Genomic DNA, 26,188 nt, shown 5'->3' with positions numbered 1-26,188 from the left:
ATTTGACAAAACCACACAGCCTTCATCAAGCATGCAATGGAAAACATCACAGCCAAAGGCGCTAACAATTAACATCCATCTATCCATCCATCCATTTTCCATTCCGCTTATCCTCACTAGGGTCGCGGGCATGCTGGCGCCTATCCCAGCTATCTTCGGGCGAGAGGCGGGGTACATCCTGAACTGGTCACCAGCCAATCACAGGGCACATATAAACAAACAATCATTCACACTCTCATTCACACCTACGGGCAATTTAGAGTCTTCAATTAACCTACCACACATCTTTTTGGGATGTGGGAGGAAAACAAAGTACCCGGAGGAAACCGACGCAGGCATGGGGAGAACATGCAAACTCTCCACAGGCGTTTGTACCCGACATTTGAACCCGCGTCCTTAGAACTGTGAGGCAGATGTGCTAACCAGTCGCCCACCGTGCCGCCAACAATTAACATAACACACAAAAAAAATTAAATAACACCAGAAAAGGAGGTTTAAAATAATTTTACGTTGTGGATCTACCAAGCTGGAAAATTTACGGAGACACCGTGATGAAGAGTATTCTGCAGATGAAGCGAACCATTCAGGTGAATAGAATATGGAGATTTACACAACAGCAGAGGCTTTAAGTCGCATGAAAGAACTGCAGGTTATGTGGGGGTGTAAATGTTGTTACTGTGTGTACACAATACCGTACTGGTGAGTGCAATTTTTCTTACTAAAAGACATTTACGTTTGTAGAACGTAATGCTAACGAGAGACAGAGAAGACAGCCTGCTACACGCTTAATTACGCTTCATAAAACCAGTTAATATCTTTACACTCTTCTTTTTTGTTTTTATGACTATAATTTTCCAATATACAGCTACTTTTCTCTATTAAAAAAAAAATTTGGGGATGTTTTTTTGTGTGGTTTGGAACAGATTCATTGCTTTTCCATTCATTTTAATGAGAAATGTTTTGAGATGAGTGTTTTGAAACAAGAGCATGGTCACGGAATTAATTAAACTCTTACCGCAAGGCACCAGTGTACATGCAAAATAGATGGCTCGCCATGGCCACGAATGAGGGCATTACAGTACCTTAATTGTTAAAAAAAAAAAATCCACCTTAATTGCTAAAAAAAAATTCCACTCAAGAAGAAAATCGATCGAGAAGGCAGCGGTGTAGGTGCTATGTGTAACCGGGAGGACCGCTGATTACATCATCACAGCATGTGACAAACGGACCAATCACAAGAGATATCTCCGCGGCAATTTACGTGCAGCAACAATTTTTGCCGCGTGCGCGTCAAGCTACGCAGAGGGGCTGCACGGGCCAATTCGTCGGTCACGTGATGCAATGCGGGCGTTGTCGGCCGGACGACTGCGGGAGTATAAAGAGGCCTTAAGAGTATTATTCCAAACATAAAAGAAACGTCACGATGGAATTAGGAATTTATTCTTAAACCCTACTAATTTTTACTCTCAAATAAAGGGTGACAATATATTATCATTCATCAGTTCCACATAAGTTATTCAGACAAATTACAATGTATATATATATTTTTAAATTGTATTAAGTTTTCTATTGGATTTTTTTGTGTTGGCGGCACTGTGTGCGACTAGTTAGCACATCTGCCTCACAGTTCTGAGGTCCCAGGTTCAAATCCGGCCTCGCCTATGTAAAGTTTGCATGTTCTCTACGCGTCTGCGTGGGCTTTCTCAGGGTACGCCGGTTTCCTCCCAAATCCCAAAAACGTGTGGATGGTTGATTAAAGAAGATGGTTGTTTGTTTAAATGATCCCCGCGATTGGCTGGCGTCCAGTTCTGGGTGTACCTCGCCTCTCGCCCAGAGTCAGCAAGGATAGGCTCCAGCACGCCCGCGACCCTAGTGAGGATAAGCGGGTCTTTTTGTGTTAGACTAACAAAATACAATTCCAAGAAAACAATTGACGAGAAATGTATAATCATGTTTAATCATGTAAAGCACATTGAGTTCCCTTGTTTATGAAATGCGCTATATAAATAAATGTGCTTTGCTTTGCTATAAAAGTCCATTTTGTCCTAAAGTTTCACAATAAGATTCATTTATATTACAAAGATGTCACTTTCATTTTTGTCCTTCCACAAGCATTTGCATATGCAGAGAATGTGATGTGTTTTTCCAATCAGTTTGACAGTGAAATGAAAACCAACAGTTTATCGTAAAGTTAAAAACAAAGACACGACATTACCATTACCTACTGTTGGACACACATTGAAAACATTAGTATAAATTACAATAATTGTAGTCCTATTGGGGAACTGGAGGGTGTTTACGGGTGTTAATTACGACCGGCTAGCACATATTTGCTAAGGATTTCAAAATAGGAAAGAGTGAAGAGTTTTAGTACCTTTCGTGGATGAAAAGGTAAAGAATAAATTGAAGAAAAATCAAAGCATATTGCTGATTCTATTGTTAGCTCTGAGCTCTTTGGTTTTGACTTGTTTGCCATCGGTCAGGATTTACGAGTGAGTGAGAGATGGTAGGTATGACCCCCTTTGGTTTATCATATCAAATGGATCAACAAGCCTCCTGTGCTTCCCTTCAACACAGCCACATTGTGACAGTACACAACAATGTAAGCAGCCTCACACTGAGGGGACAATAGCTGTCCTCCCACTTTTCTTCTTTTGGCACAATGCTGCCATCTCTCACGCTCTGTTCTGATTATTAGATGACGGAGCGTTTGCCAAAGCCGTAGCTCGCTAATGATATCATGTATGACTCCCGCTGTTATTCTCATCCTACACAGTTGCACAAACACAAAAAGGAGTTCTGTTTCGACAAAATAGAGAATTTCAGAAACAAAAGGCAATTAGGACAAGGAACATCCCTTTTAAACAAAATTACCTTGACTTTTATTACTGTATTATATGTATTATGCAGTTGTTGAGAAAGGTAAGAGGTCTCCGATGGAGTTGATTTGGGATGGGCATGATTTGGTTGAAAATGCAGAATATGATTTGTAATATTAATGTTACACTGTCTCCAGACCAAACACATTTGCTGCCTAAATGGGAAGCCAAAGAAACAGAAAGTTAATTCCCAATTGCCAATTAAGTTTGTGCATCAATACATATACCTCAACTTTCAGTACACTTATAGCAGTATTCATGTGACATGTTGATAAGACGCATCGCTCAACACGATTTTTTGTTTTAAGTTGTGACCCAAATTCTTTGTTAGGAGCACTAGCTGTGGTGGCAGCAAACTCCACAACAAACTGAAGTTTGGCATACAGTGAACAATTATTTTTAAAAAAAACAGGCAAAGTGCTTGCTTCAAGCTATTTATTAACCAGTTGAAGTTTACTTTAAAAAGCAAGCATGTTGCAAGTTTAACTAAAGCACATTAACTTTGCCTTACGGAAGTCTGCGAGCTTACTTCTAACACACATTGCAAAATGCCAAAGATGGGCTAACAACACTATCAAAAAGTACAATACTGTAGAGTGTAATGCTTCTTGTTAAAAATGTTTAAAGAAAATTGTTAGTGTTTTTGGGACACTGAAACAGACAGTCATTTCCATCATTTCAATGAGAAAAATAATATCATCAAAAGGCTCAGAGAATCTGGAGAAATCACTGCATGTAAGCGGCAAGGCCGAAAACCCACATTGAATGCCCGTGACCTTCGATCCCTAAGGCGGCACTGCATCAAAAACTGGCATCAATGTGTAAAGGATATCACCACATGGGCTGAGGAACATTTCAGAAAACCAACGTCAGTAAATATTGTCCGGCGCTTCATCCGTAAGTGCAACTTGAAACTCTACTATGCAAAGCAAAAGCCATTTAACAACAACACCCAGAAACGCCGCGGGCTTCTCTGGGCCCGAGCTCATCTAAGACAGACTGATGCAAAGTGGAAAAGTGTTCTGTGATCCGACGAGTCCACATTTCAAATTGTTTTTGGAAATTGTGGACGTCGTATCCTCCGGGCCAAAGAGGAAAAAAACCATCTGGACTGTTATGGACGCAAAGTTCAAAAGCCAGCATTTTTGTTAGATGGTATGGGGCTGTGTTAGTGCCAATGGCATGGGTAACTTACACATCTGTGAAGGCACCATGTGAAGGCGTGTTGGTGGAATTGAGGAGGTCTTCGAAGTATTCTCCCCATCGACTCACACCGTCCCGAGTCGAGGTCAGCAGCGCCCCATCCCCACTATACACAGTGTTGATACTTCGGACGTCGGATGGTGGACCAGAATTTCCTCAACGCCTTCCAGAAGTCTTGTCCATGGCCTCACCGAGCTCCTCCCATGACCGAGTTTTTGCTTCAGCGACCACCTAAGCTGCATTCCGCTTGGCCAGCCGGTACCCATCAGCTGCCTCAAGAGTTCCACACGACAAAAAGGCCCGATAGGACTCCTTCTTCAGCTTGACGGCATCCCTCACCGTTGGTATTTGAAAAACTAATTAAAACAATACCACGAGCACACAAACATTCATTCATCTTCCGTTCCGCTTATCCTCAACCAATGTATGGATATTTTTTCCATTGTTGCAAGCAGTCATAGAAAGTCCTTGAAATGTCAGTCCCTTGTGTCCATGCAGGCTAACAGTAAGCTGCTTTCAAAATTTGAAAGATAATTTTTCTCATAGCACGGTGGTCAACTGTTTAGAGCATCTGCCTCACAGTTCTGAGGACGTGGGTTCAATCCCCGGCCCCGCCTGTGTGGAGTTTGCATGTTCTCTCCGTGCCTGCGTGGGTTTTCTCCGGGCACTGCGGTTTCCTCCCACATCCCAAAAACATGCATGGTAGGTTAATTGACGACTCTAAATTGCCCGTAGGTGTGAATGTGAGTGTGAATGATTGTTTGTTTGCATGTGCCCTGCGACTGGCTGGCAACCAGTTCAGGGTGTACCCCGCCTCCTGCCCGATGATAGCTGGGATGGGCTCCAGCATGCCCGCGACTCTAGTGAGGATAAGCCAGAAAATGGATGGATGGATGGATTGATTTTTTGGATTGATGGATTGAGACTCTCAGACAAAAAAAAAAGATGCATACAGCTAACCTTCATTAAACGTTTTAGCCACTGGGTTCTAAGGTGGACTCTCCTCACAAATGGTGCCATTCTCATCTCTACCTGATTCCCTTAAGGAATGTCTCTGAAGGTCTGTTGGGAGAAAAAGTCATTTCAAAAGCAATTCTTTGCCTGAGGCTACTAGGACTTTTTTGATCAATGAGGGCTCTCAAACAATAAAAAGGTACAGCTGACAGAGGTAATTCTTTATTAGCAGACATATAATGAGGATTTACTTTCTTCATCTTGCCCGCTCTTAGACCTGCATCTCTTCGCTACTGGCTATCAGCACTTGGCGCGGATTGCTTTGCTTTTGTGCATGTAGAAAAAGTTTTAGATATTTGAGTCCAGCTCACGAAAAATGGGAGCAAAAACAAAAGTGTTGCGTTTATATTTCTGTTCAGTGTAGAAGTGGACCTGATGCAGTGGCTGGTAAATCTAAATCTACTACACCAAGTGTAATCTTTGATACCAACTACAAAAAAGGAGTCGGTCCTGAATTAAAAAAAAACAAAAAAACTGACAGCACTTTATAACAACTGAGTTTATTAATCCCCTTCACTCAAACACTATATCCTCCCCTGAGATTTTTAGCTATCATTTGTCACCATCATTTGACATTTGCCTTCATGAGCTCACTGTCACCTACGCTATCTCATTGTTTAGTTGTTCTAAGCGTAATTTCACACCTATTTCTGGAACACTAAGGCAGATAGGTGTGGGTGAACACTGGTGTACACAGGCAGAGACACGGTACAGCAAGAAGCATGGAAGACTACAGGCTTTATAAATGCCTCAACAAGAGCTGTCTCTTGACTCAGTGTGTCAGAGCTATATCCTGTCTGCGCCGATTGGATGCCATCCCTCCCCACACTACCCCTATGACGATGAGATGAGGAAGAACCTGGATAGAAGTGGAGACTAATAAGGCTGTGCAGCATGGGGACCACAGGTATGCTGGTATGGGCAATTTGATCCCAAGTTAATGGATGAGGCGGAGCAGGGAAGCAAGTGGGCTTCAGACCTTATGCTAATGCAAATAAAGCAATGTGATTGATGCTCATAAATTTAATTATCCTTTATCGATTTGTAATCGTTTTAGAGGGTAGAACATACCTACAAGAACATGTCCTTATAATTGTTTCTTTATTGTGGGAATAATACAATCTGATACATTTAACAATTACCAAATCAACATCATTTCTGTTACTCACCAGGGGAACCTCACTCCATTTACTTTCCACCAGTAGCCTATGTGTTGCACGTTCATTAGGACTGGGGATATTAATAATGTATTTGATTAGTCAAGCATAAAGAATTCTGTCAAACGTGGAATTGTTTGATAGAGTCTGGAAGCAATCAAAGCGAAATTAATTGCACTACTTGGCTGCGACCAGGTGAGATGCAGTTGATTCAGTCACAACACGTTTGCTGTGAAGCCAGCCGCACACTGGACCTATCTTCCGAGCAAAAAGTCATTTGAGTCCAGTTGCTCAGCAGATTGCTCGCTGTGTGTACATAATTTTCATAGTTTTCTGCCTCACGAGGCCTTGAGACGAATATCAAACATGTTTGATACGGTACACCTCACAGGGTGAAAAACATGTGCAGGCTACTGGAGCTATGTGTTGAGAGCAGAAATTCAGGTGGCCAACCAAAACGCATCCTTACATGATTTCAAGATGGCAGCCCCTAGCGAAGTTGTCAGGCATATACAGGTACATATCAATATAAAAGTGTCAAAAGCTAAATTTAGTGAGGTTCTTCAATTAAAAAAAAGTGAAACTAAACCTAACCCGATGTTATAGCGACGCAAGACACACTCAGTGAAATATTTCTGGATTTTTTTTTTTTTTTTTATGTAGAAATTTGATGATTATAGCTTACAGCAAACAAATGATTTTTAATGTAGAGATTAGGCAGGAATTTGCCCACTGAAAAGTATTTTCCCAAGTGTTTAATGAATCTATACAATGTATGAGGACTGAAATAAATGAACTTTTCTACCATATTCTAATTTATTAAGATGTACTTTTACATACTATGCATATTAGATGACAAATTGGTCAATATGCAGCCAAACGTCTGGTCTGATTTTATGAATGAAACTCAAGACATTGAAGAAATGATGTTGCACCTCATTTTATTGATGAGGCATTGCAGGTGTAATCAGCGTGCTGCAGGCTTAAAGAAGGACAACATGATGCTATGGGAAGGTGAGCAACATTCATGTGGATTTATGACAACAGATCAATGGTTTAAGTTAGTTTTGATTGAAACGCAAAACGTTCCTGACCCATTCATTGTGTATGTGCTGCGAGAGCGTAACGACAGAACGCTGTGTAAGGTGGTTGCTTGCCGTGGGAGTACCGCCGCGGGCCTTGAGTTGAAAATGTTCAATTTGGAAGCAGCATGGCGGTGACATCAGTCGGTGCATCTGACAGGAGGGGTTGGCGGTGTGATTTCAGAGTGTTAACACCAGAATAGACCAACCAGCTTGAAAAGCATCCATGCAACTTTGTGGTAGGCCACTAAGCAACCACTCCCAAATATGGGCAAGCTTGCACTGAAGCGCCGTCATCCCTGCGCCCTTCCCCGCAGTGAACATAATTTTTAAAAAACAACAACAACAACAAAAGCAGTGTGAAAAGGCCTGGTCATATTTCAACATTTTGGGAAAATTTTTTTAGCAAGCACATTGGTATTTTTTTAATCAATTTGGTAAGAATTGTTAGCAGTTAAAAATAACTAATTATACTATTAGGCTCACAAAACGGTCCTGCACCAAACTCAACTCTCTCCCTGTTTATTGTTTTACTTCTCTTTTTTTCCTGCAAACTGTTTATGCAACAAATAGAATTGTGCCCTCTGGTGGATGCTCCATATGACTTCATTGCATCAAGAGATGACACAACCTCAATGATTGACTGACTGACACATGATCAACCAAATTCTTATTTTACCCATCTCTAACATCCACTGCAATCATGATGTATGGACTCCAATGGCCCTGGGTAACACATTTTTTCTGTCAATCCATCTATAACCAAGTGCAGTTCTGATCCCTTTAGGCGATGCTTAGACCTAGCCGGTAATTACACGCGCCATCCTGGGAGCTCTGGCAAGTATAATTACTGGCAATCGCGAGCGACCGGCTGAATGCAGGACGTGGTTATCCTTGGCTGCAGTTTTGGAGCTAGTTGTCCAGCTGGCCGCAGTGTGGCCCTCCCTTCAGCCAGATGTCACAGAGCAAGGAAATGGTCTTCTCTAATAGGACAAACGAACAAATTGCTCACTCATTAGCTCCCTTTCACCACAGTGATTAGTACGAGACCGTGTCATCCACTTTCCTGTGTATCGGGGTGAAAAAACAATACGAGCCACAAAACTGATGGTGTGAAAGATTTAAAGACATTCTTCAACACCTTGTTTCACTGACTAATAGCAGCATGTTCGTTAATGTCTTAGTCTGCAGCAAAAAAAAATTATGAATGGAGCATCCTTGAGCACAGACATCCTGATGGGGAAAAAACATTGCCCCAGCATTTTTCAGTCTGTACGGCTGCATGCTCATTTTGCATTTGCTCTCTATGGGGCCGTTCATAAACATGAAAATGGGTGCTTCATGACAGGGACAGTCGGCGTGTTGGCAGCGTTGAATAACATTGACTCTGGAGAAGCGCACCACAGAGTATAAACATTTATTTCTCATTTTTTTGTCCGCATTTAAAAATGGCGTCTCCTCGCCATAAAAGCTGCCCATGCGCCTTGTCACCGCGCCCACCTTCAGTGTTGTTTCCGTTGACAGACATACAAGCAGTGGTAAAATGCTAATGAATATGACTGCCAATGCAGTGGCGCCGGGCGCTCAGAAATTCCCATTGATGAATTGGTGCACTGCGAGGCTCTCAAGGTGAGTCAGACTACAACCAATTTATACATCTCTTTCCAGGCAGCGCCACACCTCAAATCATCCCTCGTGGCACTCCCACACACATCAATGTGCGAAATATTTTTGCCCCTCTGCCTGCCATAAGGAACCTTATGAGCAACAGAAAAACACACATGGACATTGAGCACATTATTAATCGTAACACAGCAAAATAAAAATTCATGACCAAAACTGAAAACGGGGAACCCAAGGCCAAAAACCAAAAGCCGGAACACCGAAATTAAAATTACTATGGGAATTATTAGTAAAATTGCATTTATGACTATGACTGCAGAGATGCCAACTATACAAATTCACTTGTAGAACAATCTGTCGGAATTTCCATATTTTTAAAATTGTCAAGAACATTACCACGGAACAATTACTGCAGTATATTATGTAATAGGAGAAAAAAATTATTCTGCATAGTGTTCAATTACACAACATAATCATTACTCTATTAATCCATCCATCCATCCATTTTCTGAGCCGCTTCTCCTCACTAGGGTCGCGGGCGTGCTGGAGCCTATCCCAGCTGTCATCGGGCAGGAGGCGGGGTACACCCTCAACTGGTTGCCAGCCAATCGCAGGGCACATACAAACACTCGCACTCACATTCACACTTACGGGCACTATAGAGTCCCCAATTAATGCATGTTTTTCCGATGTGGGAGGAAACCGAAGTGCCCAGAGAAAACCCACTCAGGCACGGGGAGAACATGCAAACTCCACACAGGCGGGACCGGGGATTGAACCCCGCTCCACATAACTGTGAGGCTGACGCTCTAACCAGTCGGCCACCGTGCCGCCCTCTATTAATCATAATCATTAATAAATTACGGCTTCAATATTTGTTATTTTAAAGTATTTATTGCATTAACTTTGGAATGAGGCGGCACGGTGGGCGACTGGTTAGAGCGTCTGTGGGGCATAGCCACTAATCACACATTTCACATTATACATAACACCCTCAATTTCAAGTTTCAGTCTCATCACTCAATATGATCCTCTTTTCACCTCCAAGACATTCTTAGCTAACTCTTTGTTTAAAATAACCCCTACTCCATTTCTCTTCCCATCTACACCATGGTAAAATAATTTCAACCCTGCCCCTAAACTTGTAGCCTTATTGCCTTTCCACCTGGTCTCCTGTACGCACAATATATCAACCTTTCTCCTCATCATCATGTCAACCAACTCCTGAGATTTTCCTGTCATAGTCCCAACATTCAAAGTCCCCACACTGAATTCTAGGCTCTGTGCTTTCCTCTTCTCTTTCTGCCTAAGAACCCGGTTTCCACCTCTCCTTCGTCTTCAACCCACAGTAGCTGAATTTCTACCGGTGCCAGGGGTGGACATTGTTAACCCAGGCCACGACCAGTATGGAATTCTTTAGATGAACGCTTATATTTGTTTGGCAAAGTTTTAAGCCGGATGCCCTTCCTGACGCAACCATCTGCATTTATCTGGGCTTGGGACAAGCCAACAGTTTGCACTGGCTTGTGCCCCCCATAGGGCTGCATTGTCTGGCGTTATCCTGTATTACAGTATTTTCTCTCTAGACACATTAATTTGGTTGATAGTTTGTCCTTCAAAGTTGGGGACTGTCCACGATATCATGGTTCCAGCCAGTCCTATGTGACAAGCGTACCATATCACCCAATCACTTATTTTGGTGTTTCGCGACTTCATGACACGGTAGCTTAGCAATTAGCATGGCATCCCCGTCTTTCTCCTGTTAATTACTCCTTGTCTCCCCTTTGTGACAACGATACTTGTCACAAGTTAGTTTAATCACTGCCATGGAGGCAATGATTAGTGACTTATGCTGCGTTGACAACGGACACGAAGCAAACGTTCGCCTCTGCGGCTCAGTATTGTATTTAGCCGCTGTAGCTCGTAGGTAGCTTGGGCCGCGCAAAATAGCGTGCAACAAGCATTCTCCTTTTGACTTATGCTATGTTCACAAGGGACGCCAAAGTTCGTTTCGCCTCGCCTTCCTCGCACGAGTTTGATTGTGGGAGTATTTATACACAATGAACACGCGTTTGCGCAACATTTAATGCTCCTCCCACCTTGGTTCAGTACACTCACATCCGAAAACGGTGGAGCGGCCACAGCCAGCGCAACAAGTCAACCCGGCTTGCGGAAAGTTGCAGATGTTTCTATTGTTGTTTTGGCAGCGGATATGGCATCATTAGCACTATCCCTACGGTGTCGCACACGCACACACAATCAATAAGTCTGGTCAACAGTTTCTTCATGAAGTCATTGAAACGAATAAAGCAAACAATGTTTCTGTAGGGCCCAATGCATGTGTTGTTGGTGTTTGGGCAGTTAAAAATTAAAATGGTGCCAATTGTGTGTCGACTCCAATATATTATTATTATTTTTTTTTTTTTTATTATTTGATGTTCATGCTCTGATTTTAGTTACTTACAAATTACTCTTTACTTGAGTAGATTTTTCATTGAGTACTTTCTTACTCTTACTCAAGTAAATATTTGGATGACTAACTTTTTACTTTTACTTGAGTCATATTATTGGAAAATAAATATTTGGCTATTCTACCCACCTCTGCTGAAAAGTTACACAAAAATAGTCATTGGACATCAAGTCACACATGGCATCAGCTTACTACATGGGACTTCAGCTGATGGAGCATCTCAAGTAGGGGTTTGCAGACTTTTTTGCTCAATTTGATTTTTAAAATGTACAAATGGACTGTCATTTGTAGATGAGGTAATAAGAAAAAAAGTTAACATGTATGTAAAACAAGTTACTTTTAATAATAAAATACATCGCTATCCATATTACTGTAGAAACAAATCAGGTGTTGATCAGGGCTACAGAACGTATTATGTTGGACATTAGAGGTTCCACATGTTTTCAAAAGACCAACTATCTGTGAGCTGCTCACGCTCTGCTAAATTATTGCATCCCCCCCCCACCCGGCGACACACCCACAGGCCTCTGCCCACTCTCCATGATGAATCTTGCAGACAGCCTGCCTATGGAGTGGTTACTCTTTTTACGCCCTGCTACACAACAAAAGCTTGTTTACCTCATCGGGGAATCTGTTACAGCAGCACTAGATAGAACAGGGAGGAAACCCTTACCCTCAGGATACTCTTTGATTGTAAACGATATCCTCAAATGTGGCTGATCTATGTTCGTTTAGTGCACCTGCAGACCAGCAGATGACAGCCGGCTAAACTGTTCCATCCCTTAGGCTTGTGTTTGTAATTACATGCACATTTGCAAACAGTCACAAGCATGGATCCGCATAACAAATCAAAACACTTCAAGGGGGAGCAACGAGATGATGTGCTAATTGGCCAGTGTTGACTCAAAGACCTAAACGATGCAAGAAGAGAAGGTCAGTTACAACGCAGACAGTTTAAACCACACAAAGTTGTCATACTTGTCAAATGAACAACATTTGGACACTGAGAAACTGTAATGAGTGTCTAATGAGCCAATACGTAAGTTACTGAACGGAATTATCTGTGATCCATACTGCAACAATATTGGACAAACAATTTACAGCCAGTAATGCAGGTTTCAGATTGCATTTTCATCTAGTTTCTGTAGCGTTTGTCTTCATTAGGGTCGTGGGTGAGCTGGAGCCTTTCCCAGCTGCCTCTTGGTAAGAGAAGTGGGGTACACCCAGGACCAGTCACCAGTGAGCCTATATAGACAGATAACCATTTAAACTAACATTGACAGCTATGGGCATTTTAAAGTCATAAATGAATCTAACGTATGTATAACAACTTAACGTATAATGTTTTTGAAATATGGGAGGAAACCGGGGCGGCACGGTGGGCGACTGGTTAGAGCGTCAGCCTCACAGTTCTGAGGTGCGGGGTTCGATCCCCGTCCCCACCTGTGTGGAGTTTGCATGTTCTCCCCGTGCCTGCGTGGGTTTTCTCCGGGTACTCCGGTTTCCTCCCACATCCCAAAAACATGCATGAATTGGAGACCCTAAATTGCCCGTAGGCATGACTGTGAGTGCGAATGGTTGTTTGTTCCTATGTGCCCTGCGATTGGCTGGCAACCAGTTCAGGGTGTACCCCGCCTCCTGCCCGATGACAGCTGGGATAGGCTCCAGCACGCCCGCGACCCTAGTGAGGAGAAGCGGCTCAGAAAATGGATGGATGGATGGGAGGAAACCGGAGTACGTGTGAAAAAAACACACACACGGGCACGGGAAAAACACGCAAACACCACAAACGAAGGCAGGAGCGAGATTCAAACCCTGAACCTAAGAAATGTGAGGCAGACATGCTAACCACAAGAACCCACCATGCTGCCTATATTGTATTTTAGTTCTGTTGTGCATAACATATTGCTGCAACTGGGAAGCACGGATGGGAAGCATGGTCCTTCTACAGAATTCAAAGGCTGCAATAATACTGCCATCTTGTGGTCATAAACTCACGGGCACTGTTGGAAAAACCGTTCAGTTAATTACTATTTAATTTCAAACTCTGCGTTACATTTTATTTCTATAATATACATTTTAGTTTTTCCTTTGCTATTAGGCAACTGATAATCTGATTCATTTTCAAACAGAAAGACTGCATATTCATAGCGGTCTGTGGTTGCAGCAAAGCATGTGATGTGTTCACTTTTAACATTGTCAACTCTTCAAGAACTTTTTAAAAAGGCCAAAAATGAAATGTTTACCAGGATGACTTGAAATGGGATGTTTACATGTAGGGTTGCAAATGGACATTTTTTTTGGCTTTCCGACAACTTTTCATGGGCAGTTCAGCTAGGAAATTTTGGAAATAGTCAAAGGAAATCTACCATAAAGCATGAAAAATCTACCATAAAGCATGAAAAAGTTGAGCTTTTTGGAAGTTGTGTGTCTCTCTGCATCTGGCGTAAGTGTAGCACAGGATTTCAGAAACAAACATGGTGGTCTCACTCACTCACTCACTCACACACACACACACAGTGGGCCAAAAAAAGTATTTAGTCAGTCACCAATTGTGCAAGTTCTCCCACTTAAAAAGATGAGAGAGGCCTGTAATTTTCATCATAGGTATCCTCACCTATGAGAGACAAAATGAGGGGGGCAATCACTGTGAATCACTGTCTGATTTTTAAAGAATTTCTTAGCAAGTTATGGTGGAAAATATGTATTTGGTCACCTACAAACAAGCAAGATTTTTGGCTCTCACAGACCTGTAACTTCTTCTTTAAGAGGCTCCTCTGTCCTCCACTCGTTACCTGTTTTAATGGCACCTGTTTGAACTCGTTATCAGTATAAAAGACACCTGCCCACAACCTCAAACAGTCACACTCCAAACTCCACTATACTCCAATATATATTTTTACAATAAATAATGTATCTTTGTTCTATTTATGCCAGTGAGGCAAGACCAAAGAGTTGTCAAGGGACACCAGAAACAAAATTGTAGACCAGCACCAGGCTGGGAAGACTGAATCTGCAATAGGTAAGCCTCTTGGTGTGAAGAAATCAACTGTGGGAGCAATTATTAGGAAATGGAAGACATTCAAGACCACTGATAATCTCCCTCGACCTGGGGCTCCACGCAAGATCTCACCCGCGGGGTTAAAATGATCACAAGAACGGTGCGCAAAAATCCCAGAATCACACAGGAGGACCTAGTGAATGACCTGCAGAGAGCTGGGACCAAAGTAACAAAGGCTACCATCAGTAACACACTACGCCGCCAGGGACCCAAAATCCTGCAGTGCCAGATGTGTTCCCCTGCTTAAGCCAGTACATGTCCAGGCCCGTCTGAAGTTTGCTAGAGAGCATTTGGATGATCCAGAAGAGGATTGGGAGACTATCATATGGTCAGATGAAACCAAAATAGAACTTCTTGGTAAAAACGGAACTTATCGTGTTTGGAGGAGAAAGAATGCTGAGTTGCATCGAAAGAACACCATACCTACTGTGAAGCATGGGTGTGGAAACATCATACATTGGGGCTGTTTTTCTACAAAGGGACGAGGACGACTGATCCGTGTAAAGGAAAGAATGAATGGGGCCATATATCATGAGATTTTGAGTGAAAACCTCCTTCCATCAGCAAGGGCATTAAAGATGAAACATGGCTGAGTCTTTCAGCATGCATGACAATAATCCCAAACACACCGCCCAGGCAACGAAGGAGTGGCTTCGTAAGAAGCATTTCAAGGTCCTGGAGTGGTCTAGCCAGTCTCCAGATCTCAATCCCACAGAAAATCTTTGGAGGGAGTTGAAAGTCTGTGTTGCCCAGCGACAGCCCCTAAACATCACTGCTCTAGAGGAGATCTGCATGGAGGAATGGGCCAAAATACCAGCAACAGTGTGTGAAAACCTTGTGAAGACTTACAGAAAACGTTTGACCTCTGTCATTGCCAACAAAGAGTACATAACAAAGTATTGCGATGAACTTTTGTTATTGACCAAATATTTTATTAGCAAATTATGGTGGAAATTATTTGGTCATCATCATCATTTTGTCTCTCGAAGGTGAGCTATACCTATGATGAAAATTACAGGCCTCTCTCATCTTTTTAAGTGGGAAAACTTGCACGATTGGTGGCTGACTAAATACTAGGCTTTACACGAACAGGATTTTTGGAGTCGATAACCGAGTTTAAAAAAACGATAACCGATCAGCGATCCGATCACAAGATGGAGCAATGTGTCTATTTAAATGACCTGTTCATTTACTGTATGTACTTGTTTACATAATTGCTAAAAATATATATATTTACAATAAATAATGTATCTTTGTTCATCTATTTATGCCAGTGAGGCATAGTAACAGACAGAACAAAAGAATGCTATTCTATTAGATGGCAGGAAGTACATAGTCTCCACTTTTTGTGACATTTTTGTTTGTTGGTGTGCCGTGAGATTTTTCACTTGTAAAATATTTTCCTTAAAGTTTGGAAATCACTGCTCTAGTCAGGTCATGTATTCTAATCAGTCAGGTCAAACCAACATTACACATGACAGAAATAATGGGTGCTAACTTACTGTAATTAAATAACTTCACCCATACCGAAACTTAAGAGCATGATTCAACAGAACGCCGGTACAACCGTTAGTGCTAGCAGCAGCTTGCAAGGCTACTTTACGTTTTGTTGCCTGCTTGCAAGCCGTGTAGTATTAAAAGTACGTGAACATACCTCAAGCAAGCCTTCGACAAGCGTCCTTTCCCGAACACCGGTGACCACCAACACACATTTTCCCCCATTTTGTTCTTATAATACAGTTGGCGCAATCTACTCTTGTTGTCTTCGCCATGGTAACGAGCGTATCCGGTCGCATTTGAGTTGACAAGATAAAGCCCAATGATCGTAAAAAACGGGATGCGGTGGTATCGGAATACAAGATTTTATGCAGTAGTCTGACAGTGCAATCGTGAAAGAGCAAATTTGCCTTGTAGTCTGATCCACGCATTACATGTTGTCTGTCTCAGACATGTTTTCTGTGCCACACCGCTGACATGTTTTTTTTTTTAAATAACTATTTGTGATCAGATATTTACAGTACTACGTCAAAAGACAGGCTAAAAATAGACTAGCTTTTGGATTCAAATATAATGTATACGGTGCCAATCAGCGGTTTTCAAACTCTAATTAAGAACTGGAAAATGAGAGATTCTGTTGAAATCAAACAACGATCAGGTCGACCAACAAAAATTTATGCCACAACGGCCAGGAAAATTGTTCGAGATGCAAAGAAAAACCCACAGATGATTTCAGCTGAAATAAAGGACTCTGAAAAAAAAGTGGTGTGGATGTTTCAAGATGCACAATAAGGAGGCACTTGGCGAAAAATTAGCTGCATGGTCGAGTCACCAGAAGAAAGCCAATGCCACAAAAAAAAAAATCACGCTTACAATATGCCAAACAGCACAGAGACTAGGCTTAAAACTTCTGGAACAAAATCTTTTGGAGTGATGAGACCAAAATTGATCTTTTTGGCCACAACCATAAACATTACATTTGGAGAGGAGTCAACAAGGCCTATGATGACAGGTACACCATTCCTACTGTGAAACATGGAGGTGGATCGCTGATGTTTTGGGGATGTGTGAGCTACAAAGGCACGGGAAACTTGGGTCAAAATTGATGGCAAGATGAATGCAGCATGGAAAAAATACCAGAGGAAATTTTCACTCATCCGCCCGGAAGCTGCGCATGGGACGTACTTGGATATTCCAACATGATAATGATCCAAAACCCAAAGCCAAGTCCAGCTGTCATTGTCTACACCAGAATAAAGTGAAGGTTCTGGGGTGACCACCTCAGTCTGACCTCAATATCATTGAGCCACTCTGGGGAGATCTTAAGCGTGCAGTTCATACAAGACAGCCCAATAATTTACAGGAACTGGAGGCCTTTTGCCAAGAAGAATGAACAGCTTTACCATCAGAGAAAATAAAGAGCCTCATCCGCAGCTACCACAAAAGACTCCAAGCTGTCATTGATGTTAAAGGGGACAATATACGGTATTAAAAACTGGGGTATGTAAACTTTTGATCAGGGTCATTTATATAGTTTATGTTGTCATTATGATTTAAAAAGAGTAAACACAGTTGTTTGATAATAAATGGCTTCACCCAAGCACTAACCATAAGTGAAGGAAAGGTTTTCGTGTTATCATTCATATTCTCTGAAAAATGGCCAAGAGATCATAAATTCTGCCAGGGTATGTAAACTTATGAGCACAACTGTATCTCTCTCTCTCTAAAAAAAAAATAAAAATCATCTCATGGAAGGCTTACAGCTTTACCGATTTTCATAACCCTAAACACATGCATAACTCAAGACTTAATGACATGAAATCTGGACTTAAGACACTCCTTTTGTAAACCCTGAAGAGACACCCACTGTGAGTCATGGAAATGTGTTGTGAGCGAGAATAAAGCACAAAACTGACACTTATACTTTATATCTTAAAGCAACTTTTCTCTCTTTTGTGTGTGGCTGGTGGTCAGTAAATAGACTGGAAAATGGTTGACAAAGTAAAATGGAACACAGCCAACATGGGAAAATAGCCATGAATGCGGCTTAGGTGAATGCCAGTCGAGTAGTTCCTGCTGACTCTCTAACATTGTGACCCAAATTTGTATCACATGTAAAATTTGTTTATCAAATTCCTGTAAAAGTCAACATTTTTTTTTCTTATTCAGAAATGAAGCGGGTCATTCCAGATAACTAGCAACCCTTTATTGCTCAGTGACTGTTTTTATCAATGTTTTTATGTCTCAAAAGTGTTCTCTGTCATTTGACTGTCTGTTGTCGTACTAGAGCGGCTCCAACTAACGGAGACAAATTCCTTGAGTGTTTTTTTGGACATACTTTGCAAATAAAGTTGATTCTGATAACAGCATCCTTGTGATCCAGACTACCCAAAAACAATGACACCAGCAGAAATGTTCTAAAAAAGCTCCTCACTGAGCCTCTGGCCACAACTTTAGTTACACTCAACCTTTCCACTGACAGACTGGAAAGCTGTGAGCAACGTTTCTACAAATTGCCTCAGGCTCAGACTGAAAGAGGTTAAACATTTAGTACACTAAAACTTTTAAAATGTAAATCTCAGTTCAGCCAGCATGAAGTATCAACTCTTCCCTTTGTATTTTGTTTTTTTCTTTGACTTTCTGTCTCTCTTACTGACAAGTTAATTCACCCCCTTTCAGAATACCTGGAAAAGCTGGCAATTTTACACATTTTTACTGGGTCTTGGTATTGTATAAAAGGTAAAAGGTTTGAACATGGAATGGGGGGACAAAATGGTCCCTGAAATATTCTGTATACGAGCCAATCAGAGGGAGGACAATTGTAAGGGAATTCCGCAATGCCAGGAAAGTGGTGTTAAATTTAGCACTTGACACACTCTCTTCTCCTGCCCTATTATGCTGAAAGCAGTGGTAAATTGAGTGCCAAAGTGTTAAAAAAATAATAATTTTTCAACCTATGATATTATGCTGTATTAGAAACAATTGTGTATTCTTTTTTTTATTACTTTGATTAGGTCACAACCACGGCGCTATAGTGGTTAGTACAACTGTTTCACAGTCAAAAGGTTCTAGGTTCAAATATTGAGTCAGCATGTTCTACCCGTGCTTGTGTGGGATTTCTCCGGGTACTCCGGCTTCCTTCCACATTTTAAAAGAAGACTAAATTGTCCATAGGTGTGAATGTCAACGGCTGTATGTCTGTGATAGGCTCCATCTGTAGAAAAAGGATAGATGGCTATAGACTAGGTCACTATGCTCCTGGCGATGAAAACATTTATTGTAGCACACAGTTGGCCAAGCGCGTAACAAATAATCACAACAGTTTATCACTATGATTATTGGTGCAGAAATTTAATATAAAACATCACCTCATGTAATAGTATTACTCTTAAAGTTGTATTACATTTTACCATGTGTGTGTGTGTGTTCTTTCTGTTTTACAATCCATTTTCTGAGCCGCTTCTCCTCACTAGGGTCGCGGGCGTGCTGGAGCCTATCCCAGCTGTCATCGGGCAGGAGGCGGGGTACACCCTGAACTGGTTGCCAGCCAATCGCAGGGCACATAGGAACAAACAACCATTTGCACTCACAGTCATGCCTACGGGCAATTTAGAGTCTCCAATTCAGGCATGTTTTTGGGATGTGGGAGGAAACCGGAGTGCCCGGAGAAAACCCACGCAGGCACGGGGAGAACATGCAAACTCCACACAGGCGGGGCCGGGGATTGAACCCGGGTCCTCAGAACTGTGAGGCTGACGCTCTAACCAGTCGGCCACCGTGCCGCCCTGTTTTACAATTTCAAACTGAATTCACATTTTTACACCGACATTTATGATTCAGGAAAGCAGTGCCGCCTTGAGATAGGACTTTTAATTTGTGTCTTAACCAGACTCGTAAGCCAAAACACTTGTATCTCAAATCATCTTGAGAATGGACTGGCCCTTGCACCCTTTTCATGGGAAATCCTTCAGATAATCATGAAACTTCTACTCTGTACTCCAATCTATACATAAATTTTCACCGGGATACACATGCTCGCAAAAATTACCAAAAAGCCATTTTTCACAAGAATAATAAATAACAATTCCAAGAGGGCCCTCATAACGTACCATTAAAAATATTAGCTCAGTTAAAGAACTTCTACATACTGTTGCATTAACCATCACAGCAGCTGTGGCATAAATGTAACATTGTGTGGTGGTCTAAAACATTTGTTAACTGAATGCTCTCATGTCTCACTTCCATCTGGATGAATGTTATTTACCACTGTTTGGAATGCCGCAAGTGAAGTGTGCGTTTCCTGTGTCAGCTCTGCAGTGGAAAGACTCTGTTTGCATCTTTGCAACTTTTGAGTGAGGCAGCCCGCAGCCAGCATATGAGGGTGGAAAACATCAACAGTGCAACGTGGCATTTAACAGCTGACCGGTTTCATCATCCAGGGTCCTCTTCTCAAACCCGAGAGGCCAGACTTTTCTTTTATGGAGGCAGTCATATCAAATCATCAAGCAAGTGATAAAACCATGGAAATGTTGTTAATTACATTACACTTACAAGTCTTCACTTAATGAGAGGAACAGATTAAAATTAAGGCTGTCAATCGATTCATTTTTTTAATCAATTAATCACACTTATAAATTTTGATTAATCACGATTACTGACAGGCACCAAATATATAACACAAAGTACCACATTTTGCTTTAAGATGGTATTTTAATTTCAATGAAAAGAGTTCAGCACTGCACTATATGCAAATTACCTTTGCTTTTTTCTAAAGTCCCATCGGGGTGACTTTTGAAGCAAAATTTGCTGCTAACCACACCAGTCCCATATTTTACCAAACCAACTTTTTCTAGTATTTGGGATGTTATATTGGCTCTATGGTGCCTCAGTGAACATGTGAAATATGAATTAAAATCATCCACACATTCCTAAATTCCAGATGTTTTTCTGCCGAGAGGCCTGAAATCGGGTCATTCGAATTGCTTGAGCTTATCTATGTCACTAGCGAAGATCTCTGCCTACCTCTCCGCTCCAGAGCCAGCGCTGTCAACATAACAAACGCGTGTGCTCTCACAAGTGGGTCTTCTACACGGCGCCAACCAATCAGAGGAAAGGGAGCAGTGTTTGCCAAATATGGACAAAGCGGATACAAAATTGTGTCAAACAGAAGTAGCTGTAGGAGGGACCTTTTCTGGACACTCGTACGACAAAACCAAGTTGGTTTTTTTTTTTTTTTTTATGAAATTGACCCTATTATACTAAGTTCATGTTAGAGAGTCACTCTATGGCGGTTTAAATAGCCAAAATATGGGACTTTTAAAATACAAAAAGGGGGAATACAGGGGATGCTTGGTTTACGATGTCCTGAAAAACGTGATTTTTCGTTTACAAACTAGTTTGGGCAGCGGCATAACAATATGTCGTCATATGGCACCAGAATGTACGCTCAGTTACAGCCTCACTTCAGTGTTTTTCGTTTGATTGATTGATTATTTGTATTTATTTGTTTTTCATGTATGCCCTACAAGTTTTTTCTGTACATTTATTGAATGACATTTCAAGGTTGCGAACAACATTTAGTTTGGGCAACAGTATAAGAATACGTCCTGATGCGGCACAAGAAGGCACATTAACTCATTCACTGCCAGCCTTCCCAGTTAACATGGATATTTGACTTCTAAAGCCGTCAATGGCAGTGAATGTGTTAAATTACTTAGTAGTATTTGTCATACAAAAATTTACAGTATTTGTGACTTTGCTGCTGTTTTAGCGTATGTTAGTGAGAGACAATGGCGGTTTATACCATACATATCCATACTCTGAGTGTCAGGTGCTTAAACTTGTCCAACTTCAAACAAGTTGGCATTTCTCTCCGTCATAATCAACGTGACTAGCTGCGATTCACCCCCTAATCTTCAGCATCAACCAAAAAAGCTGTGCTGATTTGAATTCCAACATGATGCAAACTTCCATCAACTGGCAACTGTTCATTATTAGTTATGTAGAAGCTTGAACAAAACAGACAAGCTGGGAGGGATCCTCTTCCACACCTAACAGTTGAAAAACGATATGTTGTCGGGGGCAGTAAACGCTTAGATTCCAGTTGACGAATACAAATACAAAAAAAAAATAAAAAATACAAACACAAAAAATTGCAGTGAATGAGATAATAATGCAAATCACATTTTTAATGGATTACTTGATGGGATAATCGGTAATCTATTCTAAAACTGTTCGGTAGATGTAGCATAGTATCAATTGCTCAATAATCGATTACCATTTTATACAGACAGCTTCAAAAACAATCCTTTACAAACTAGACACCATATATCACGCTGCCATCCACTTTGTCACAGGGGCTACTGTGAACTGTACTCCCTGGTTTATTGGCCCTCTCGTCAAACATGCACACAAATTCACTGGTCCATGTTCATCTAGAATTCATTGAAAAGACCCCCCCCCCCCCAATCTTCACTCTCTGCTCACCATGCATACCACCACCCGCACTCTCCGTTCCAGCAGTTGTATTAACCTCTTCGTTCAATATGTTTGCGCTACTTTTTGTCGATCTTTTCATTTTCTGCCCCTTACGACTGGACAAATACAACTCACTTCATTTATCTTAATCTTTGTTTAGAAAGTTAGCGGCATACTGTACATGATCATTGCACACGTTTTTAGCCTGTTATGAACCTTTTATTCACCAAATGCAATGTAATATATGATGTAAATATGTACATCACATTCTACAGTTTATTGTATAGTGTAATATATCTGAACTAACGTAAGAAAGAGAAGAAAGCGCAGGCGCAAAGGACATTTAAGCTTCACCGTTGGCTCAAGTCAGGGAGTGCGTGTTTGGAGCTGAGTTGTAGTCGAAAGCAGCTCTTGTACGAATGTGCGTTGTGTTAGCACTCATTGGAATAAAGCGACTGAAGTGCATCAGTGACCGTGTCAACCTCCACAACCAAGGGCGTTGCAATGTATTTGTGTTCGCTTTTATTTCGCTTCCAGGTCAGCATTACAACTGAGAAATCTGTTCTCAAAGGCTTTACCTGGATAAATAATAGTTCAATTAATAGTTGAATAAGGCCATTGGTACGTAAGCCATTGTAATTCACTGTAAATAAATAGAAAAAAAAGTGGTTGCTTGAGCCAGTGGGGTGTTGGGGGGGGAGAGATGGTGCCACCTGTCTCTGTGCCAGGAAAAACCCTGCCAACACTACTTTTATTATGAAACAAAGTGCTGTTGTGTTATGTCATCACACACGCACGCCTACCTGCTCGGGGTCATCATAGAAGATGGCGATGGTCCTCTGCTTGGGTCCAATGCTGCACGTCTCGGTGAAGGCTTCCCCGCAGTCCTTGTAGGCTCCCTCTTTGAACTTATAAGCAACGGTCACGTTTCTAATCGGAGGTGGTCCCGTCTTGACGTCCACGTCCACCAGGAGGCCCGAGTAGATCAGGTAGCCCCCCAGGGTCACCAGCAAGCACAGCAGGACGACGACGATGAGGAGCAGAAGAAGGAACTCAGACATGTTTTCCGAAAAGCGGCGCCGGTGGTTGACTGCAGCTTGTTTGGGTGAAATCTGTCAAGACACAAATGTCCTCTTCCGGTTTCGACACGGCGTATGCAGCCCAGCAGGTTCATACGACAATTAAAAGGGCGAGCATGAAGAAGAGGTGTTAAATTTGGTTGCCGGTTTGCAAATACAGTCCGGTGGATCAGAAACGACACTTTGTTTACGGTGGTTTCCCCGAACAGTTGGCTAAGCTTCCTGGATAGACCACCTACTTCAACAGCGAGGGTGGGCATCAGTTTTTGGATGAGATCAGTTATTATTCAAAGGCGAACGTCGTTAGTCGCAATTTTTTGGAATCAACCTAGGAAGATTTTTTGTTCTGATATAAACTCCATTTGGAGACAAATGTATACATATTTAACAAAAGCTACCCCGTGATAGTGTAGTGGTACAGTCCCACCCTGACCGACGATGGCGCTCATTCGCATGGGAACTGGCATCTGCGCTCTCTTCTCCACTCGCGTTCTTCTGCTGTCGAAATGATGTTAAGTTGTTTCATGAAGTTGAATTAATGACAGGTTCAAACGTATGCTTTCACCTTTTTGTGCTGGCGAGACGTTTGTTTCATGAAGTTGATTGAATTAATGACAGGTTCAAACGTATGCTTTTTTTTTAAGGTGCATTAAGCCTCGCAGAGGTCAAGTATGGAATTTCATTAAAAGTTACGTTTGAAACGTAAGTAATTATCACGTGTTGTCATATGACGTATCATCAAAAAAACGAAATTGCGATTTTATTTTTTGCATCTTTTTAATCGCTGCTTTCACAATACTGGTGGTCAATTGTTTTTAACTCGTAAATACTTGCACATTAACTTTGGTCAAATTTTCGAGAATTTTTTTTTTACAAATGTTTCGCCTTCACGTACACTTCACTAAACAGCGTGCACCCTATTTATAGGATTTACAAGAAACAAAGATCTGTGTTAAATCAGTCTGTATTATGTATCCTGCAGGCTCAACAGTTTTTTGTTTTGTTAGTGAGCAAACATCACAATGGGTTTCAATATCAAAAGTCAGCTGCTGTAATTTATGTCTGTTTATAAAGATGTGTGGTAACAATAAATCACAAGAGAAACAACATTTTATTTGGGCAAAAACTTAAAATATATTTTTTGAACAAAATGATAAAACTGACATTGTCAACAGTATCTTGAATTTATCTCGAAGAGTTTTTACTGTAAACTATAAATATGAATGCACTTTCCATTATTGATGTGAACAATTGCTTTGGACAACATGGTGATATAGCCTAGTGGTTAGCACATCTGTCTCACAGTTCTGAGCTTCGGGCTTCAAATATAGGCTGTGGCCTTCCTGTGTGGAGCTTGCATGTTCTCTCCTTGTTTGCGTCGGCTTTTGTCATTACTTCAGCGTGCTCCCATATTCTATAAACAAGCATTTCAGACTAAATTGTGCATAAGTGCGAATGTGACTGCGATTGGCTGGCGACCACCCCAGGGTGTCACCCTGGGATAGGCTGCATCTCACCCACAACTCTAATAAATGGCACAAAAAAAATGTATGGATGGACTTTTGTTTGCGTGTATGCGAGTCAGTCGTGCAGTTTTATGTTGTAAAATGGGTTGAATAGTTTTGTTGAGGTATCAGTATATTTCAGAATCATCTGTTTGACCATCATCGCCACTCTCCTCTCTGTTGCTCTTCCTTTTTGTCTCAGCGTCGCTGTCTTGCTCCTAAGGAAAAGCACACAACTGACATTGTGAACCTCTTTTAACTTAACGCAGCGTTCATGTAAATCATTAAACACGGCAGATAACTGGTTCTCGGAACTGAAAAAATACCATTCAATTGCTAGAAGACTGTAAAAAATAACCAAGTTATATTATCAGGCACAATGGCCTCTTTTACTTTCAACAGCACTGCTTTGGCAAGACGAGCAGTGCTGGAGGCTCTATTATGCAGTCCATCTTCACTCCTGCCAAACTTTTTAAACTACATGCTGCTTACTCAGCACCCTTGTGTTTGCATAATGCACTCACTTTTAATAGGGTCCATTCATCCAACTCCACACACTGTGCCTTGAATTTTTAAAAACATAAGTTTGTTGTTGTGAAATGCACCGTAATGTTCCTCAATTACCACACTGAAAACATTACCCAATGCATTCAGTTGTAAACAGTTCAAGTCAAGTTAACACTGATGCAGTGTAATATAGCACAATCGGGTTGTTTAATTAGTGCCAATATTTTGTGCTGGAACTGAAAACTGATCAGCAAGCCAAGAAATTATAAATGCATGGTTGTAGACCACAATAAAGTATTCCACCAAACAGCTTTGGAAATTTCTAACATTTGAACATGTGTGGATGAAACAATGCTGGATGTTTGATCAGTCTTAAACTCCTTCGCAAAAAATGTCAAACATTTTGTCATCCATTCATTTTCTTACACTTATCCGAGGTTGTCAAAATTGTAATTAAGACCAAATTTATTTATAATCTGGCCAAAGTCTGATTTAGTCTTTTTTTTTATTTGTTGAAGGGGATTCTTCTGGTTGGAAATGACACAAAGTAGCAAAAAGAAAACCTGAAAAATGTCATTCTAGATATGAAAAAGTATTATCCTTTTTCATTTAGTATTTTTTAATTGGAAAATTA

At 41.3% G+C, this 26,188-nt stretch overlaps 2 protein-coding genes across 4 annotated transcripts in view; both read right to left on the bottom strand.

Annotated features, from left to right (window-relative positions):
- Window positions 1-23,970, bottom strand: part of tex264a (testis expressed 264, ER-phagy receptor a) — an 83,314-nt gene extending 59,344 nt beyond the window's left edge. Inside the window, exon 1 of the mRNA XM_061784638.1 lies at window positions 23,267-23,970. Within this exon, the coding sequence (XP_061640622.1) occupies window positions 23,267-23,524 (258 nt within the window). The 5' untranslated portion in view covers window positions 23,525-23,970. The remainder of the gene's footprint in view (window positions 1-23,266) is intronic.
- Window positions 23,971-24,634: 664 nt separating this feature from the next.
- fancd2 (FA complementation group D2) overlaps window positions 24,635-26,188 on the bottom strand; it is a 24,813-nt gene continuing 23,259 nt past the window's right edge. For all 3 annotated transcript variants that reach the window (XM_061784630.1, XM_061784628.1, XM_061784629.1), the window contains exon 44: window positions 24,635-25,265. In XM_061784630.1, coding sequence (XP_061640614.1) covers window positions 25,176-25,265 — 90 coding nt within the window. In that variant the 3' untranslated portion in view covers window positions 24,635-25,175. The remainder of the gene's footprint in view (window positions 25,266-26,188) is intronic.

Source organism: Phyllopteryx taeniolatus, chromosome 9, assembly GCF_024500385.1.
Source record: "Phyllopteryx taeniolatus isolate TA_2022b chromosome 9, UOR_Ptae_1.2, whole genome shotgun sequence".
In the NCBI taxonomy this organism is placed as follows: domain Eukaryota; kingdom Metazoa; phylum Chordata; class Actinopteri; order Syngnathiformes; family Syngnathidae; genus Phyllopteryx; species Phyllopteryx taeniolatus.
The sequence above is the reverse complement of the archived record's forward strand: the minus strand, read 5'-3'. Positions and strand labels throughout refer to the sequence as shown.